A 19,020-nucleotide genomic window follows, 5' to 3' on the forward strand; every position below is an offset into this window, starting at 1 on the left:
AAATCTCTAGGTCCCGCCGAGATTTGAACTCGGATCGCAGGATTCAAAGTCCTGAGTGCTAACCATTACACCACGGGACCTCAGTGTCTGACAACGAATATGGTGATTTGTAACTACAGTTAAGATAATAAAGATTGGTTATCACTAACCTGTAACCATCAATAAAACTCACAATGCAGGAAAGATAGAGTAACACGTCTCAATATTTTGTGTTGTACATCCTCCCCTGCTGCCAATACAGCGGCCCGAAGCGCAGGATTCAACGTACTGTGTGTAAACCATTACACCACGGAACCTCGGTGACATGCATTGAATATGGTGAATTGTACGAACCTATTATCACTAACATGTAACATGCCTTATTCTTCTGTGTTAAGTTAAGGTAAGTTTAGCATCTCTACCCATCCATATATGATCGGTTGTTTAGTGGTGGAAATCAGAGTCGATTCCCGGCCTATGCATATCTTGGGTTGCCATTTGCTTCGTAAAGGCGGCCTTAAACCGGCTCAAGAGGATTTATATTCAAGAATTACAATGACCGTGATGTTAAATGGGCTAGTTTGACTAGAATAATGGTTGCCATCTGATCGTTTATGCGGCCTGTTATCGGTCTGGGTGCATTTTCTATGCAAGAATAACAACGACTTATTCTATGACATGTGATATACGCTAACAATCTGAGGAATGCACCATGGTGGATAGCCTGGTTGCAAGTTTGTACGGGTCTTAGTGGATGATGTTTAGATTTTCTTTAAGTCAAAACATGTCGCAACCACTTCTTCCGTAATGTTGTATTGCTTTCATGGCAGAACTCCCACTTTACTACTTTCAACATCATTCCACAGATTGTTAGTGAATATCACGTATTGTTTGCAGAATTTACAGACCTATCGTCTCAACAACAATCTTTCGTAACGATCTTACACACTATCAAACAATTTGTACATTGAAATGACACTTGTTTCCCATAACAAACATCAACAGTTTTATCATATAAGTCATGTTCAGTATTGTAGTATTTTTTATTGATGTTAACTTCATCTCGCAATCACCACGTCATCAAAATCAGTCTCGACACCTTCTTTGCTGCTCCCCAAGTCTCTCAGCCATTTCAGTGCTTTGATATTTCACCGAGCCTACATTAATATACTTTGTGTTCAGCCCGCATGCAATGCCAATGTATTTGATATTGAATTAAATAAAACAATATTGTATATTTTAAACAGTAAGTTATGACGGTTTTAAAATATACTTGTGTTACATAATTCAAGAAAGGTCTTTATAACTTTTTTTCTACAACAATATTATCGTCACACTTTAGCCTATTGGAATTAACATTTGAATAATAGTTCAGCATTTACACTTTAGTCATCGGAAAATACCTTAAATCAAAGTCAGATATCCGATTTTTAAAGAGTGCATTTCCATGAAACAAGAACATGAGAACTTAAAACACAACTATTAAGTCCAGTAACAAAACTAAATGTGGATGGATATAAAACATTTAAAGCTCTGAATGTATGGCAACGTCAAAGGATGACAATAAATGCAACGAGAACCAAGAAGAACTTTAACAAGAATAAGGCAAGATAACGAGATATCCGACCAGTTTGACCTTCCGGATACTACTGAAATTCTATTGGATAGAATTGAGCATGCGTAGTTCGCTCAAATCCGTGCGCTTCCGTTCGTGTGCGAGCGAAAGGGAGCGGATAATATAAAAAACCAAGACGACAGTGTATTTATACCTATTTGCTTAAAAGTGTTCCCAACCGCTGCCTTGTGCTCATTGCTTCATTGTCGTTCATACTATTTTGTCATTTGAATTCTGAAAATATCGCGTACCTTACATTAACATTGTTGACATTGTTGTCTTAACTTTGACAGTAACATAATTTCCATTTCGGAAATGTCAATAGATTTGTTCCCGTTTAAATTCGGGAACAAACAAGGTGGTTGGAACGTTATCTTTACCGTAACAAAAACTTTATACTTATTGGTTCCCTTTTTATTCGCAAACCAATAGTGCTAACCATTACACCACGGCACCTCGGTGACATGGAATGATTAGTTTAAAAAAAAATCGGTAATCACTTACCTGCAACCATCGTTGTCTCAAAAAAAGACTCACTATGCAGGAAAAATAGTGTTACACACCTTACTCTTTGGTGAATGTACAGGCTCCTCACATATATTCTGCCACGTCAGCGGCCCGAATCGCAGGCGTCTAAGTCCTGAGTGTTAACCATTACACCACCGTCCTCGGTGACAAGCATTAGATATGGTGAATTGTTAGAACAGATTCCCTCTAACCTCTCAACCGTCAATGTTCTCTGAAATAGTGTAGATCCGAGAGCAATGCCTACTCAACTTATGGACATAGATGAGATTCGTAACACACCTGTACACACACAAAAGAACAGGGGTGTTACCTTTCAGTATAAAAATAGGACTCTAATAACATGAAATGGTGTTTGCATCGCAAACAGAAGTTCGGGAGATCACTTTAGATTGACGGGGTAAAAGTAGCTATATATGTGACTCCATTAATATCGATTGATTTTATCGTTGTAATTTGCTATCGTAAAAAGCTGAAGTAGTTAAATAGCTATTGTAGTTACACTGACAAACTTAACAAAGTGTTATTTTATTGTGTTATTTTAGGCAACTACGAAAGTTAATTGTAATACACCATAAGAATAAAGAAATGCAAAAAAGTAAAGATATCATTTATGAACGTTCACATGTAAATTAAGTAATATGTTTTAAGTATTTATTTAGAATTATGATAAAAATGACCAGGTCCCGCCGAGATTTGAACTCGGATCGCAGGATTCAAAGTCCTGATTTATAATCATACACAACGGGACCTCGGTAACAGGCAATCATTATGGTGAATTGTACCTACAGTTTAGATAATAAAGATCGGTTATCACTAATCTGTAACCATCATTGTCTCCAAAAAGACTCGATATCCAGGAAAACCATTGTAACACGCGTTAGTCTTTGGTGAATGTACAGACTTCTCACGTCCATGCTGCCACGTCAGGAAAACGCCTTGACAATGCTTCATTAAAGGGACAAGAGACCAGTTGATACAGCCTTTCACATGCAAAATATACACACTATAATTGTGTTGCTCAGAGCTTAATATTCTTGCGGTATCTTTCTTTCGGGTAGTTCTTTCTTTTCGTTAGTAGCATTTCCTAACTTCCATCGCACGTGCTCGACAAGAACAACAATAAAGTATAAACGCAATTCTATGCCATTTTTCGACCCCCCATGATGTAAGTTTTATTTCAATGGTTTATGTACATTATTGCTTAGTCATTAGTGTTATGTTTTTGTTATAAGTTGAGAACAGTTAAGCATTTTCATTGTTATTTACGTTCTCATTCGTGCTCGGGTGATTTGGTACCATATTTTACTTCGCATAAACAATTATAAAACTTCTAATGTTTTCCAAAGTCATATTAAATTTATGTTATGCTGGAGCTTTGTTTTAAGAATTTATTTTGTATATTTTCAGTCTTTTACCGTGCATCCATCTCTTTGCTATACACAACATTCACAGCCCGATCAGAATAAATGTATATCCATTATGATGTTTTGGTTATACTAGTTGTCGCTAGTCAGTAGACTGCATAATAATCTGGGAAACAATTATGCGCTATTTTGATGAGATTCTAAACATACCTGTACAAACAAAAAATAATAAGGCGTGTTACACTTATTTTCCTGCAAGAATCAATTATATATAGAATTCGCAATGTGTACAAAGAAAGGCAATGAGGTCCCGTAGTGTAATGGTTTGCATTTAGGACTTGGAATCCTCTGATTCAAGTTCAAATCTCGGCGAGACTTTAAATTTTAAAGATGTTCCTTTAAACATGATAGTGCACAAACAGCCTCTGAACGGTCTGTTTTTGTTATTTACATTTTCACCAATATCGACTATCGTGCTTTAAAAGAAATATATTTCATATTTTTCAAGTGGCCTTATGAACATTTTTTTTCATGTTATTGGTTCATTTGTTTATTGTATCAACATCATAACACATTTTTATTCATAAAGAGTCATTCAGAATACTGTCGCTATGCCAAACTTGTATACCCCTAGGCACATATATGTCCGTCAGTCCTAGATATCTCGGCCGAGCCAGAATGTTCGAGAACTTGTTCGAGAACTTGGTTATGATGATGAAACAATGGTTATGAAAAAAACAATATTATAAAACGATACTTATGAAACCAAACTTGAATCAAATATGTAGTTTGATGAAGAACATTTTTGAACTTAGGGATACTATAAAGGCTAAATGTTTATGACTGTGTGCAGGGGAGGACAAAGTTAATTGTTATTACCGAAAGCTAGTCACCTTTAAAGTATAAACATAGGATTTCAATCACATTTAATTGTGTTTGCATATCAAACGCATGTTCAGGAGATTATTTTCGATTGGTAGAGTAACAATTAGTTAGATATGAGGCTTAATTGATATCGATATATGTAATTGCGGGTCGCATCAATATCATTTATGGGCTGACACTTGTAACTTTAGTAATGTGTTTTAAAGTACATATTTAAAATTGAAAAAAACAACAACACTAGGTCCCGCCGAGATTTGAACTCGGATCGCAGGATTCAGAGTCCTGAGTGCTAACCATTACACCACGGGACCTCGGTGACTACAATGAATACGGTGAATTCAGCCTACAGTTTAGATAATAAAGATCGGTTATCACTTACCTGTAACTATCGTTGTCTCAAGAAAGACTCACAACGCATGAGGGATATTATAACAAACCTTAATCTGTAGTGTTTAGACAGACTCCTCACGTACGTTCTGCCACATCAATGAATATTACTTGCGAAAAGTAAAACCACGAGTTCGATTCCCGACCGATGCATTTTTACATGTATGTAACCATTTAAGTGATTGCTTGCTAGTTTAGAGCGATGTTATTACCCTGTAATAAGAATAAGACGTGTTGCACTATTTTTACTGCAAGAAATAACTATAGTTGGAGTTGACCATGTGTACCAATAATGTCAGCGAGGTCCCGTGGTGTAATAATTTGCACTCAGGACTTAAAATCAAAACCCGTAATGGTTCATTTGTTTATTTTTATCAACAGCATTTCACATTTTTATTCATATAGAGTCATTTAGAATACTCCTGTCGCTGTATAAGATTTGTATATCTCGATACACATAAATGTCAACATTTTTAAATATCTCAGCCGAGCCAGAATGTTCAATAACTTGTTTATGGTGATGAATAATATAAAAACTAGTTTGTTTTTGACTGTATGAGGGACAAAGTTGTTTGTTTTCACCGAAAGTAAATCACCTTTTTGGTATAAAAATAGGATTTCAAACACATCAAATGGTGTATGAATATCAAACACGAGTTCGGGGGGGGGGGGGGTAAATTTAAGATTGGTAGGGTAAATTAAGCTAGATATGCAGCTTCATTAATATCGATATATGTAATCGTTGTGTTTTGCTTTCGCAAAAGCTGACGTAGTTATTTAGTTTCTGGAGTAACACTGATAAAGTTAACGAAAGTGTTACTTTATTATGTTATTTAAGGCAATTACGAACATGAACAGTAATACATTATCATGCATATAGTAAAGATATGATCTTCATACGGTCACTTGTAACTTTAGTAATGTGTATTAAAATAATACATATTCACAATAAAAATCTCTAGGTCCCGCCGAGATTTGAACTCGGATCGCAGGATTCAAAGTCCTGAGTGCTAACCATTACACCACGGGACCTCAGTGACTGACAACGAATATGGTGATTTGTAACTACAGTTAAGATAATAAAGATCGGTTATCACGAACCTGTAACCATCAATAAAACTCACAATGCAGGAAAGATAGAGTAACACGTCTCACCATTTTGTGTTGTACATCCTCCCCTGCTGCCAATAAAGCGGCCCGAAGCGCAGGATTCAACGTACTGTGTGTAAACCATTACACCACGGGACCTCGGTGACATGCATTGAATATGGTGAATTCTGCGAACATATTATCACTAACATGTAACATGCCTTATTCTTCTGTGTTTAGTTAAGGTAAGTTTAGCATCTCCACCCATCCATATATGATCGGTTGTTAAGTGGTGGAAATTCCCGGCCTATGCATATCTTGGGTTGCCATTTGATTCGTAAAGGCGGCCTGATACCGGCTCAAGAGGATTTATATTCAAGAATTACAAAGACCGTGATGTTAAATGGGCTAGTTTGACTAGAATAATGGTTGCCATCTGATCGCTTATGCGGTCTGTTATCGGTCTGGGTGCATTTTCTATGCAAGAATAACAACGACTTATTCTATGGCATGTTATATGCACTAACAATCTGAGAAATGCATCACGATGGATAACATGGTTGCAAGTTTGTACGGGTCTTAGTTGATGATGTTTAGATTTTATTTAAGTCAAAACATGTCGCAACCACTTCTTCCGTAATGTTGTATTGCTTTCATACCATGCAGAATTCCCACTTTACTACTTTCAACATCATTCCACAGATTGTTAGTGAATACCACGTATTGTTTGCAGAATTTACAGACCTATCGTCTCAACAACATCTTTCGTAACGATCTAACACACTATCAAACAATTTGTACATTGAAATCACACTTGTTGCCCCTAACAAACATCAACAGTTTTATCATATAAGTCATATTCAGTATTGTAGTATTTTTTTTTGATGTAAACTTAATCTCGCAATCACCACGTCATCAAAATCAGTCTCGACACATACTTTGCTGCTCCCCAAGTCTATCATCCATTTCAGTGCTTTGATATATCACCGAGCCTACATTAATATACTTTGTGTTCAGCCCGCATGCAATGCCAATGTATTTGATATCGAATTAAATAAAACAATATTGTATATTTTAAACAGTAAGTTATGACGGTTTAAATACAGTTGTTATACATACTTCAGGAAAGGTCTTTATAACTTTTTCTACAACAATATTATCGTCACACTTGAGCCTATTGGAATTCACATTTGAATAATAGTTCAGCATTTACATCTTAGTCATCGGAAAGAACCTAAAATTAAAGTCGGATATTCGATTTTTAAAGACTGCATTTCCATGAAACAAGAACATGAGAACTTAAAACACAACTATTAAGTCTAGTAAGAAAACTAAATGTGGATGGATATAAAACATTTAAAGCTCTGAAAGTATGGCAACGTCAAAGGATGACAATAAATGCAACGAGAACCAAGAAGAACTTTAACAAGAACAAGGCAAACACAATAAATGCCATTTTAAGAGGGGTACTTGAGTTTCCAGTGCTCGTGACCGCGTGCAACACGGATTACGAGATATCCGACCAGTTTGACCTTCCGAATACTACTGAAATTATATTGGATAGAATTGAGCATGCGTATTTTGCTCAAATCCGTGCGCTTCCGTTCGACGTAAATAGCGTGTGCGAGCAAAAGCGAGCGGATAATATAAAAAACAACAGACGGCAGTGTATTTATACCTATTTGCTTAAAAGTGTTCCCAACCGCTGCCTTGTGTTCATTGCTTCATTGTCGTTCATACTATTTTGTCATTTGAATTCTGAAAATATCGCTTACCTAACATTAACATGTTGACATTGTTGTCTTAACTTTGACAGTAACATAATTTCCATTTCGGAAATGTCAATAGATTTGTTCCCGTTTAAATTCGGGAACAAATAAGGTAGTTGGAACGTTATCTTAACCGTAACAAAAACTTTATACTGATTGGCTCCCTTTTTATTATTTTTTTTTTATATAATGACATTCTATATTTAGATCAGAAATATGGGAAAACCCCAGCGAATATGGTTTATATTTTGCTTCGTCGATGGCTGTATGGAAGATTGATAGTCGTTGATCGACCATCTCAAATATATTAAGAATTAGTTGACTTGCGTCGTACCATCTTATATATTATAAGAAGAACTGTGGTTTACCTGCGTCGTAGCTCGTAGATGGACCACCTAAAATACATTACAAAAGTGTGACCTAGTTCGAAGATACTAGCTCAACAATCTTACATTTATAAAGGACTTGTTGGCTTGTGTTGGTTTAGCTGGGTCATAATTCATTGCTCAATACGTGATGTTAATGTGCGAGTTTGTCTTCTTGTTTGACATTTATGAGCAATGCTAAAACTGTTCACGTGTTCGTTTCATTTTACTACAAATAAGAGTATAAATTTAGTACTTCTTGGCAACGACTCACTCTCTTGCACTCGCGACTTAGTGATGGCATTGTCACGATATGCTATTTATGTAAAAATTAATCAAGTCGTATATTTTGTAGTTAAATGCAAGAATAAGCAGTAAAGAAAAAGGGTTCCCCCTTAATGATATCTTATTTATTATATTTTCTAGATTAAAACAAATCTAAAGACTATTTTAAAATCTGAATCACACGCTAAAACGAGGGTCAGGTTTAGGGGTGACTCGCGTCTTGATGGCTCTAACTACAACAAAAAGGTTGAATGGCTAATTTTTAAATGCCAAGCAATTGTGTCGATTATAAGGAATATGTGTATGCCATTTCTAAGGCAAGACTAAATAGTTGTGGAAAAAAACTTATCTGTCACATATTTTTAACTTCAATATCAGTCGAGTGAATCCCCAAGTAGTATTGTTTAATTTTGCTTTACCAAACCATTATATCCGGGAAAGTTAATTGTTCAGTTAAGCAATACTAAGTAATAACTATCTTAGAGTTGGCGCATATATTTGTTTTAAAGGATAAACTCATATTTTGGTGCTCGGTTTCTTCAAAAGCCTTCGTAATTGATTAAATGAGAATCCCATTGGCTGTAACATGAGCGTCAAAACTGATTAAAACTTGTTTTAACTACAACTATATGATCGTATATTTCCGTGATAAGCTTTATATCTGTTATTGATATTTCCAAATACGACCCGTTCAGTTGAAGATATATTCAATCAAAATATTGACGAATAATTTCATTGTCCTGATAGAAATTCATCTAATTAAGCTTCAGGCATTTTAAGAATTGCAATTTATCAATAAGAAAGAACTTCTATGCTATTGAGTAATTCGGACCATGCTGTGGGTAATTTGTAACATACAGCCATTTTGTGGGTAATTTGTAACATACAGCTTTCATATTGTGAAATAAGTCGAATAACAAAAAATATGTGTTTACGTCCTTACGAAGACTTTCACATTCAAAGCTTTGGTCGCCAGCCTTCTTGTATCATAGCTTTCAGTTTAGTGTTGTCAATTTTACTAAGTTTAATACCTTCAAAAACCATAGATGGGTCCTCATATCTTTGAAAAAAATTACCATCCAATCTCTTTTCTGCACAGTAATTTCCAAGACATTGGTTGTCCGGAAAACACAGTTTAAAGCAATCAGACACCTCTGTAACAGAGTAGCTATAGAAATCCTGCGAACTTTGGTTTTGGCGTGATTTTGTCTTTAAATCCTCGAGCGTTAAAGGTTTAAGATAATCATGCTGTTCATTATATGCTTCGTCATATATTCTTCCGGTGTCTTCTTCACCATCGTCAACTCCATCGTCATCTTGAGTAGTATATATACCACCCAGACTTCTCTGACCTGGCGACCACGAGGCCAAACCAACTGAACACGCTTCAGTTGTAGGTTTCGATTGCTCTGGTAACGTGGGTAAGGTCCTCGATGCCATTGGATGGATTGCTAGTGACTGCGGAGATACTGGAGACACTGGACTAGACGGTTCAACGGAACTGTCCGTGTCCTTGTCGGAGTTATTCATGATAGTGACTCTTTCTAGGTAAGACTTAACCTTAGACTGTTGAAGGGGTTTCAAATGAACCCTTTTCCTGTATTGATTTTCTTTTTTATCTTTTGAGCTGAACATTGCGAGCAGCTCTGAATGTATTCTTTTAAAGCCCATTTTGCTCTTTGTGACAATGCTTGTTCGATCGTCTTCTTTCTAAAAAAAGATAACTTTCTTTATGTCATTTATATAAGTTAAACTTCTATTGGTTTTGGATGCAATTATAAACATAATTTTACTAATTCCACTAACACAACACTATATATATATACGAGTTCTGAATTTGCCCCTCCCTCCCAACTCCACAGCTTTTTGTGCTCTGCCAAATTTTCTTTTTAAAATATATCATTCAATTCATACGTGATGGCCACATATTCCATGCAAACAAAGGTAACAAATATTAAAGGCGGTCAAGAATTATTCACTATTCATTGAAATATTGTTAAATGTTTTCGTAAAATTTAACGTACATATACATCTACAGAAATACTGCATATTCCTTTAAAGGACTTATTAAGAAACAAGTAATTTCAGACATGCATACCTTGATTGGAAGTTTGATGTCGTTAAAAGAACCTCTGTCACTTTCCAGCAAAATTGAGACCTGTCGTCTGGTATTCCGTCTTTTTGTTTCGGGCTTTGAAGGTGTCGTCTGTCGCTTGACAATTTCCGGTTTCACCTTGGCCACTGGTCGTCTTTCTTAAAATTATTTTAAATTGAATTACGATGGGATCCGAAGAAAAGGTTTTCAAAAACTATGTTCATGTTAATCAAATGAGACCGTCTTATGGTAGTCGTACGTCATTCAATTCCTAAAAAAATACAAGTAACTATAAAGGACACAAGCTATATTAATGTAAGTTAGCTGGTAGGTGGTACATTCAAAGCGTACATAAAGAAATTTGCTCGCGTGCCCTACTTCGTTTGTTGAGCATAAACGCAAGAAAAACCCCGATCAATCCTAAATTATAGTGTAAATAAAGTATAGGAAAGAAACACAATTTTTCAATGAAGCTTCAATTTATAAGTATAGTATAGTTGGGCTTTTGTGTGTAACTGAATTGATCAAACATATAACTCTTTGTAAACTGGAATAATCAGTTATGTCCAATGACTTGAAACATTGTTGCTGTGTATAATGTGTTTAAAGTATCAATTAACCGATTAATAAAGGGACATTATTCGTAAATACATGAATAAATGTCTTGCAAGAAGTAATTATTAGTTTCATGAATAATTCACTTGAGCGCAATAAATCGGTATCTTAATGATATCAGGTATAAATTACAAAGAGGTTAACAAAACGTGAAGCGAAGCAGAAAGGGGATATCAATTACTATCTTCAAAACGACCTAATTTGGACTGAATGTTCCCATTTATAAAGGATTTATTCGAAAGACATACGTACTTTATTAAGCAGGGTTAAAAAACTACTAGACCTTCACAACAAAATGTAGAAAATCTTGTTATAAAAAGATTTAAACATTTGTTAAGAAGGCATATAGTCTAGAATTGCTAGTATTTCAAAGTAAATTTAGCAGCCAATTATTCGTATTTCGAGCAAATCTTTGCCAGGCTGGTAACGCTCCAGAACTTTTTGGTTCCATCCATCGCTTGTATCAATGGTCTCTGACTGGGGACACACAGGTACTATACGTATGAATGAACCGGAGGTGTCTATATGAAACCGGGATACATTCTGTATACTTCGCCCGACTTCGATTTTAAAAAATTGCTGTAAACATTCTTAATCAGCCTTAGAGTAAATATTAGACTAACACAACGAATAATCAAATAAAATGAAAATATATTCAATTTTGTTTTCTTTTATGAGAGGTTTGCTACGTACATATAGAGCGTTATATGGAAACTATACTTGTATTCATATGTTGTATAAAATATTGTTTGCTATCCAGTTTCCTTTAAAAACAAGACAAGTGGCAAACAACCAACACCATGTGGACTCATAACAGAGACACACCACAGATACGCCACTGACGTTGAAGAAACCATTATAAAATTATAAATGCATAACTACATAACCATACTTGGAATTGGCGGTGGTTGCTCATCGTCCGGATCTGAAAAAGTAAATTTCAACTAGTAACTCCGCATTGCGGTTAAACAAGGAATTCAATAAGGCAACCAAGAAACAATGACAACTCAACGTTTTGGATATAAACCTGTTATAATTAATAATGTCCTCTGTCATTTTTTCTAAATAGAATACGTTGCACTCGAAATGTAACAAAATACCCCAAACCAACACAGGCTATAGTATTGTACAAGTACTGGACGTTTTGACGATGAAATATTTATTTACTTTTTTTCTACCCGTGGAGATCTTTATATACATATGTGGAGGGTCATTATTTCTATGGGCTTTATTATTTGTTTCATTACACCTGCTCAACATTTTTATATCATTTTAAATTGATAAATTTGGTTTTAGGTTTTCACTTATCCCACTGATAATTTTATCTATTTTTTAACTTGAATAACATATAAACAGCTGTTAATGGACCTTCAATATTTTTTAAGAGCGGTACCTGAATACACATGCAGATAATCGCTTGGTCGACGTAGCCATGTAAATCTTTCACTTCCAGGTTCTGTTGCTTCAACGGCGTAAATACTATTTCTCAGCCAATAATTGTCTTTGTGCATTTCAAAGTACTTTTTAACGCCGTTCTCCATTGCTTTAGCAGATGCATGGACGTGGAACTGTTGTTTTCCCCATAAGCTTTCAGGTATCAAAGCCACCGATCTACAAATCTCGTTTTCTTCTTGGACATATGCACAGACAAGAGCCTTGGTCGTAAAACCAATCACTTCTATTGGCGAACTTAATATCTGAAGCAGACGACAAGCGTCTTCGCGGCATTTAAGAACAATCTCAAGTGGCTCGACGTCATTAAACTGAATACATGCGAGAAGGGCCCCGTCCTTTTTCAAATCCCTGAGAGTGTATAAATTGTCGTCAAGAATTGAGGTCATGTTAACGATTTCATCCTCCCGGATGTGGTATTCTTGGTCACCGGCGTTGCACTTAAGGTATCTGAGTTTAGTGCAACTGTCGTAGTAGACACGTTTAGGCTGGAGGATTGTCATGGCGGGAACGTTTGAACCGGTTCCGTGGACGCCGTATGGCTTGCATGAAGTAATGTCTGACGCGACCCTCACGTGCCGTGGGAAACTTTCAATCACCTGTTAGTACAAACAAAATGTATTTTTGCTAAAAGGCCAGACAGGGGCATTCATTGTAAAATGTTTTTGGAACATCTGCCATGATTCATGAAACACATATTTAGTGCATGAATATACATACTTACGGATCGACTGACATCTTAAAAGTACTACATTTATTTACTTATAACCCTTTATGAACCTATACTTCTAAAAACGGCTCAGAATCACATGTAATAATTTTAATTGATACAATATATTACAGTTATCGGGAAATTAAACTGATGCTTTTTATTAAAGTAATAAGACATCGCTGTACAAATTCATTATTTTGTTAAAATGTAAGTGAAACTGATTGACGTCAAGAAAATGTTGAAATTTTCTAATAAGGCATAATCAATAAGTGGCTTATCAATTTGGATAACCGTTTGTCAGACTGAAAATAAAGCTTCACATTAGGCGTACTGGCGTTATTGCCCTTGTCGTTATCAAGTGAGAAACACATTGAGTTTCTGGTAAACATCTTGTCATCCTATAAATCTGTTTTGAAATGGACCAAGACTCGCCAGTCCGTCGATGGATCAAGAGTCAGTGACCATATGAGCACTTCCTAGTAGTTTAAGTGATCCTTTGACTATTTTAAGTTGGCTATATGTCTAGGTATAAAGTTCAAGTTTTACCAAATCTCAATGGGCCACACACCAAGAGAGTTTAAACATCGTGCAATTTATCCTATGGTAAGTTTCAGACCTCTTGTATGGATGTAAACCTTGTTCTGTGACCCGGTCTGTTTACGTAACGCAGTTTCCCAGGATACAAGACAGGAACCAGAAACTCCAGCCCTTCGCACTGTCGTCTGCTTTTCATATTATCCGCTCCCTTTTGCTCGCACACGCTATCTACGTCGTTGAAAGGAAGCGCACGGATTTGAGCGAACTGTGCATGCTCAATTTTATCCAATAGAATTTCAGTAGTATCCGGAAGGTCATTCTGATCGGATATCTCGCAATCCGTGCACGCGGTCACAAGCACTGGAAACTCAAGTCCCTCTCTTAAAATGCCATTTATTGTCTTTGCCTTATTCTTGTAAAAGGTCTTCTTCTTGGTTCCCCTTGCCTTTTTGTTGTCATTGTTGGACGTTGCCATAGTTTCTGGGATTTTAATGTTTTATATCCGTCCAAATTATTTTTTTAACCAGACTTCATATTTGTGTTTTAAGTTGTCATGTTCTTGTTTCATGGTAATTCACTCTTTAAAAATCGGATATCTTACTCGGAATTTAGGTACTTTCCGATGACTAAGATGTAATGTTGAACTATTATTCCAAAGTTAATTCCAATATGCTCAAGTGTGACGAGAATATTGTTGTAGAAAATGTTTTAACGACCTTTCTTGGATAATATTACAAAACTGCATTTAAACCTTCATTACTTCCTGTTTCAAAATATACACTGTTTTACTTAATTCGATATCAATTACATTGGTATTGCATGGTGCCTGAATACACCGTGTATTAATGTAGGCTCGGTGATATATAAAACCACTGAAAGGGCTGAGAGACTTGGGGAGCAGCAAAGTAGGTGTCGAGACTGATTTTGATGACGTTGTGATTGTGAGTTGAAGTTAACATCAATACAAAATATTATAATACTGAACATGACTTATATGATGAAACTAATGATGTTTGTTATAGGCAAGAAGTCTGGTTTTAATGTTAAAAATGTTTGATGGTGTGTTAGATTGTTACGAAAGATGTTGTTTAGACGATAGGTCTGTGAATTCTGCAAACAATAAGTTATATTCACTAACAATTTGTCGATTGGTGTTGCAAGTAGTCAATTGGGAATTCTGCATGGTATGAAAGCAAAAAAACAAACAAAACATTATGGAAATAGTTGTTGCAACATGTATTGACTTTAATAAAATCTATACACCATCTACTCGTACTAACTTGCAGCCATGTCATCCATCGTTATGCATTCCTCAGAGGGTCAGTTCATAGCACATGCCATAGGATAATTCGTTGTTATTTTTGCATAGAAATTTCACCCAGACTGATAACAGGTCGCATACGCTTAAGCGATCAGATGGCAACCATTATTCTAGTCAATCTAGCCCATATAACATGTCTTTGTAAGTCTTTAATATAAATCCGGTATCAGGCGGCCTTGACGAATCGAATGGCAACCAAAGATATGCATAGGCCGGGAATCGACTCTTTTTTACCACTTAACTACCGATTATACGTGGATGGGTGAAGATGCTAAACTTACCCGTAAACCATAGCTTAATTAGTTTAATACGAACTAAAGAAAATATGCAATGAATCGAACCAGTGCGTAGAAGGCGAGCATTCTACCCATTTACCAGTCTAAAACATCATTTTGACAATTTGTTTCGAAGAATATTCACATGTTTGGCTGGCATTCACAGGTCAAGGTCGCCGTGACCTTGAGGTGAAGTAACGGTTTCCGCTCAATAACTAAAGATCCTTTGGGTCCAGGAACTTCATACTTGGTATGCCAGTTGTTGACTAGTATCCCTATTGATTTTGAGATCAAAAGGTCAAAGATCAAGGTTATTTTCAGGTAAAAAACGATATGTTGGCGGTGACCTTTAGCTTAAAAATGTTTTCTGCTCAATTAGACAAGGAAAGGAAAAAGACAATAGAGAGCAAAAGCTGACAGTAGTGTTTATGTTGCAACATTCGACTTGCAGGAGGTTCTTACAGCTCCATGTTCATTGGTCAGTAAGCTATACTACTGTAGAAAGCTATGTTGCTACAATTTGACCATTTATTCATTGAGAGACACACAAATCTTTTGTCACCTTTGGGACGAAACCCAGTTCAAACGAAGTTCTTTGGAGATAGCTACATATCTCATGAAAAACAAAATGTCAGTTTGTTTACAAAGTAATGTGAAAAAGATTGTGTATATATCTGACACTTGAAGCGGGAAAAACAGAAACCAGTATGTCACAGCATCCTTTCTGTATACACTTTCACAAGTACCACAACTCAAAACCCTTAGTCACAAGTTTCTTCTGTCAGGACATTGTCAAATGGAATGCGATTCTGTTTACTCAACAATAGAAACAGCAAAAAGAAAACCGTCCATTTTTGTTCCATCGCAATGGAGTACACTAGTAAGTTTGGCAAGGAAGACAACTTGGATTCAAGTAAGGCAGGCCTCACCGAAAAGTGTCTTTGTAAACTATTCATTTGACATGAACTCATTTCTAGAGATATCTGTACAAACCTCAACAAGACAGAATGGAAGGGTATTGAAGTGGCCTGAATCTGCAGCTGACTTAAACATGCTATAAGACAGCAAACTACCGATCTCTGTTCAAAACAAAAATAACTTAGTTGGCCTTTGCACCAAGGATATCATTCCAGAAGAGTTCCATACTTACTTTACCTCACTAAATGTCAGCAAATCAAACAGAGATGTTGTGTCAATGTCATCGGACGATGAAGAAACTGATATTGAATAAATCGCGTATTTAACTGAAATTCATTTTTCATACTTGAAACTGCTAGTGCTTTATTGTAGAACTTTTATACTCATAAGCTTGATGCAGGATTTCTTTGCAGAACACAGCGAGTACTATTGTGTGTACATGTATACGTATAATAAGTATGTATTGCAAGCCGTTTACATGTTTAACGATTGTGAGACTGAACACCAAAACGTTTACTACACTATAATATACATATATAATCACTTTATTCACTAATATTTGACATATTGTACCAACTATTGCAATATTAAAGATCAATGAACATCTCTTATCTTTTGTGTTTGATATTTATGCCTATAACATCAAACATTAAGGTAAAATATGACGTTAGGCACCCTATAACATGATCATTTTATCTGATTATCCCAATTGAGGTTTATGCAAAAAGGAACCACTTGCCATATGGCTCCTTTTCACATTATTTGTTTTACCACATCATCTTATGCAAGAAGGTACCATGATACAAAATTAGCTAATTAATCTTAATTTTCCATTGTATTGACATGCAACAAAGGCAACATTTAAAATAAACCATTTAAGATGAGTGATAAAAGTTTCAATGTCTTTTAATCGTTTTCTGATTTTTTAGGAGCCGCCAAACCTTTAAACTCATTTTTCTCGAAAATATGTAAATGTCGCTTGGTACCATTTTGCAACAATGGGACAATATAAAGATGCACTTCATAAGCCATATTGCCGTGCATTAAGGTGTGAATAGGCGATAAATCGCGAGTAAATGTTGTTGAATTGACATGTTCCGTAATGGATGTCGTCTTTGTTATTCAGAAATCAGTACAGTGCTTAAATAACGGGGAATGACATAAAGCGTTGAAGAGGTGATTGTGAGATGCATGTGATATTCACTAAAAGCCTGAGGAATGCATAAATAGGATAGCATTGTTGTAAGTTTGTACGAGTCTTAGTAAATGATGTATAGATTTTATTTAAGTCAAAAGATGTTGCAACAATTTCTTCAATAATTTTATTGCTTTCATACATGCAGAATTCCCACTTTACTGCTTGCAAGATCAATTGGCAGATTGTTAGTGAATATCATTTATTATTTGCTTTCAGCCCACATGCAATGCGAATGTATTTGATATTGAATGAAGTGTATATTTTGAAATAGGAAGTAGAAAGGGTTAAATTCAGTTTACTTGTTATATAATTAAAAAAAGGTCATTTTAACTTTTTCTACAACAATATTCTCGTCACACTTGAGCATATTGGGATTAACTTTTAAATAATAGTTCAGCATTATATCTTAGTTATCGGAATGTACCTATAATCAGATATCCGATTTTAAAAGAATGCATATCCATGGATCTAGAACATGAGAACTTAAAACACAAATCTTAAGTCCAGTAAGAAAACTAAATGTGGACGGATATAAAACAATCAACGTCCAAGGATAATTACAAAAAGGCAACGAGAACCAAGAAGAAGAACTTTAACAAGAATAAGGCATAGACAATAAATGACATTTTAAGAGAGGGACTTGAGTTTCCAGTGCTCGTGACCGCGTGCAACACGGATTACGAGATATCCGACCAGTTTGACCTTCCGGATAACACTGAAATACTATTGGATAAAATTGAGCATGTGCAGTTCGCGCAAATCCGTGCGCTTCCTTTCAACGAGGTAGATAGCGTGCGCGAGCAAAAGGGAGCGGATAATATGAAAAGCAGACGACAGTGCGAAGGGCTGGAGTTTCTGGTTCCTGTCTTGTATCCTGGGAAACTGCGTTACGTAGACAGACCGGGCCACAGAACAAGGTTTACATCCATACAAGAGGTATGAAACTAACCATAGAACTAATCGCACGATGTTTAAAACTCTCTTGCTAGGTTTGTGGCCCATTGAGACTTTTGGTAAAACTTGAATAAATGCCAAGTCCTATTCACTTCTCAACATATTCGAAGGATCACTTAAACTACTAGGAAGTGCTCATATGGTCATTGACTCTTGATTCAATGACGGACTGGCGAATCTCGATCCATTTCAAAACAGATTAACAGGATTACTAGAATTTAAACAGAAATTCATGATCACTCAAATGTCTTTCTCATTTGATAACGACAAGGGCAATAACGCAAGTACGCCAATTATGAAACTTCTATCTTAAGCTTTATTTTAGTCGTGTTAATGTCTGCCAACCGGTTATGCAAGTTAAGTAGCCTCTTTGTGATTATATCTTATTTCGAAAATTTGAAACTTATCTTGACGTCAGTTTTAAGGTCCTTTTATTTCACTGACATTTTTGACAAAATAATAAATTTGTATAAACTTGTCTTATTTCGTTCCAATTGATGAAAAGCATCAGTTTAAAATCCATTTAACTGTAATATATTTTTATCTATTTAAATCATAACATGTGATCCTAAGCATTTTTATAGGTTCATAAGAGGTTATAAGTGAATACATGTAGTACTTTTAAGATGACAGTATATCCGTAAGTATTTATTCTCATGCACTAAATATGTGTCTCA

At 35.6% G+C, this 19,020-nt stretch overlaps 1 protein-coding gene and 3 non-coding genes across 4 annotated transcripts; all 4 read right to left on the minus strand.

Moving 5' to 3' along the window:
* Positions 1 to 8: 8 nt before the first annotated feature.
* Trnaq-uug (transfer RNA glutamine (anticodon UUG)) lies at positions 9 to 80 on the minus strand. Its single transcript has one exon. It is a non-coding gene; the product is annotated as a tRNA-Gln (tRNA).
* Positions 81 to 4,610: 4,530 nt separating this feature from the next.
* Trnaq-cug (transfer RNA glutamine (anticodon CUG)) lies at positions 4,611 to 4,682 on the minus strand. The gene has a single exon. It is a non-coding gene; the product is annotated as a tRNA-Gln (tRNA).
* A 1,036-nt stretch (positions 4,683 to 5,718) lies between these two features.
* On the minus strand, positions 5,719 to 5,790 carry Trnaq-uug (transfer RNA glutamine (anticodon UUG)). The gene has a single exon. It is a non-coding gene; the product is annotated as a tRNA-Gln (tRNA).
* A 2,597-nt stretch (positions 5,791 to 8,387) lies between these two features.
* On the minus strand, positions 8,388 to 14,389 carry LOC128213577 (uncharacterized). Its single transcript, XM_052919444.1, has 5 exons — positions 13,757 to 14,389; positions 12,370 to 13,027; positions 11,869 to 11,901; positions 10,365 to 10,519; positions 8,388 to 9,976 (listed from the first exon to the last, which is right to left on the minus strand). Exons 1-5 carry the CDS (start codon positions 14,150 to 14,152, stop codon positions 9,224 to 9,226), a joined length of 1,995 nt encoding a protein of 664 aa, XP_052775404.1. The 5' UTR covers positions 14,153 to 14,389; the 3' UTR covers positions 8,388 to 9,223.
* Between the last annotated feature and the right edge of the window lie 4,631 nt (positions 14,390 to 19,020).

This window comes from Mya arenaria, chromosome 13, assembly GCF_026914265.1.
Source record: "Mya arenaria isolate MELC-2E11 chromosome 13, ASM2691426v1".
NCBI lineage: Eukaryota > Metazoa > Mollusca > Bivalvia > Myida > Myidae > Mya > Mya arenaria.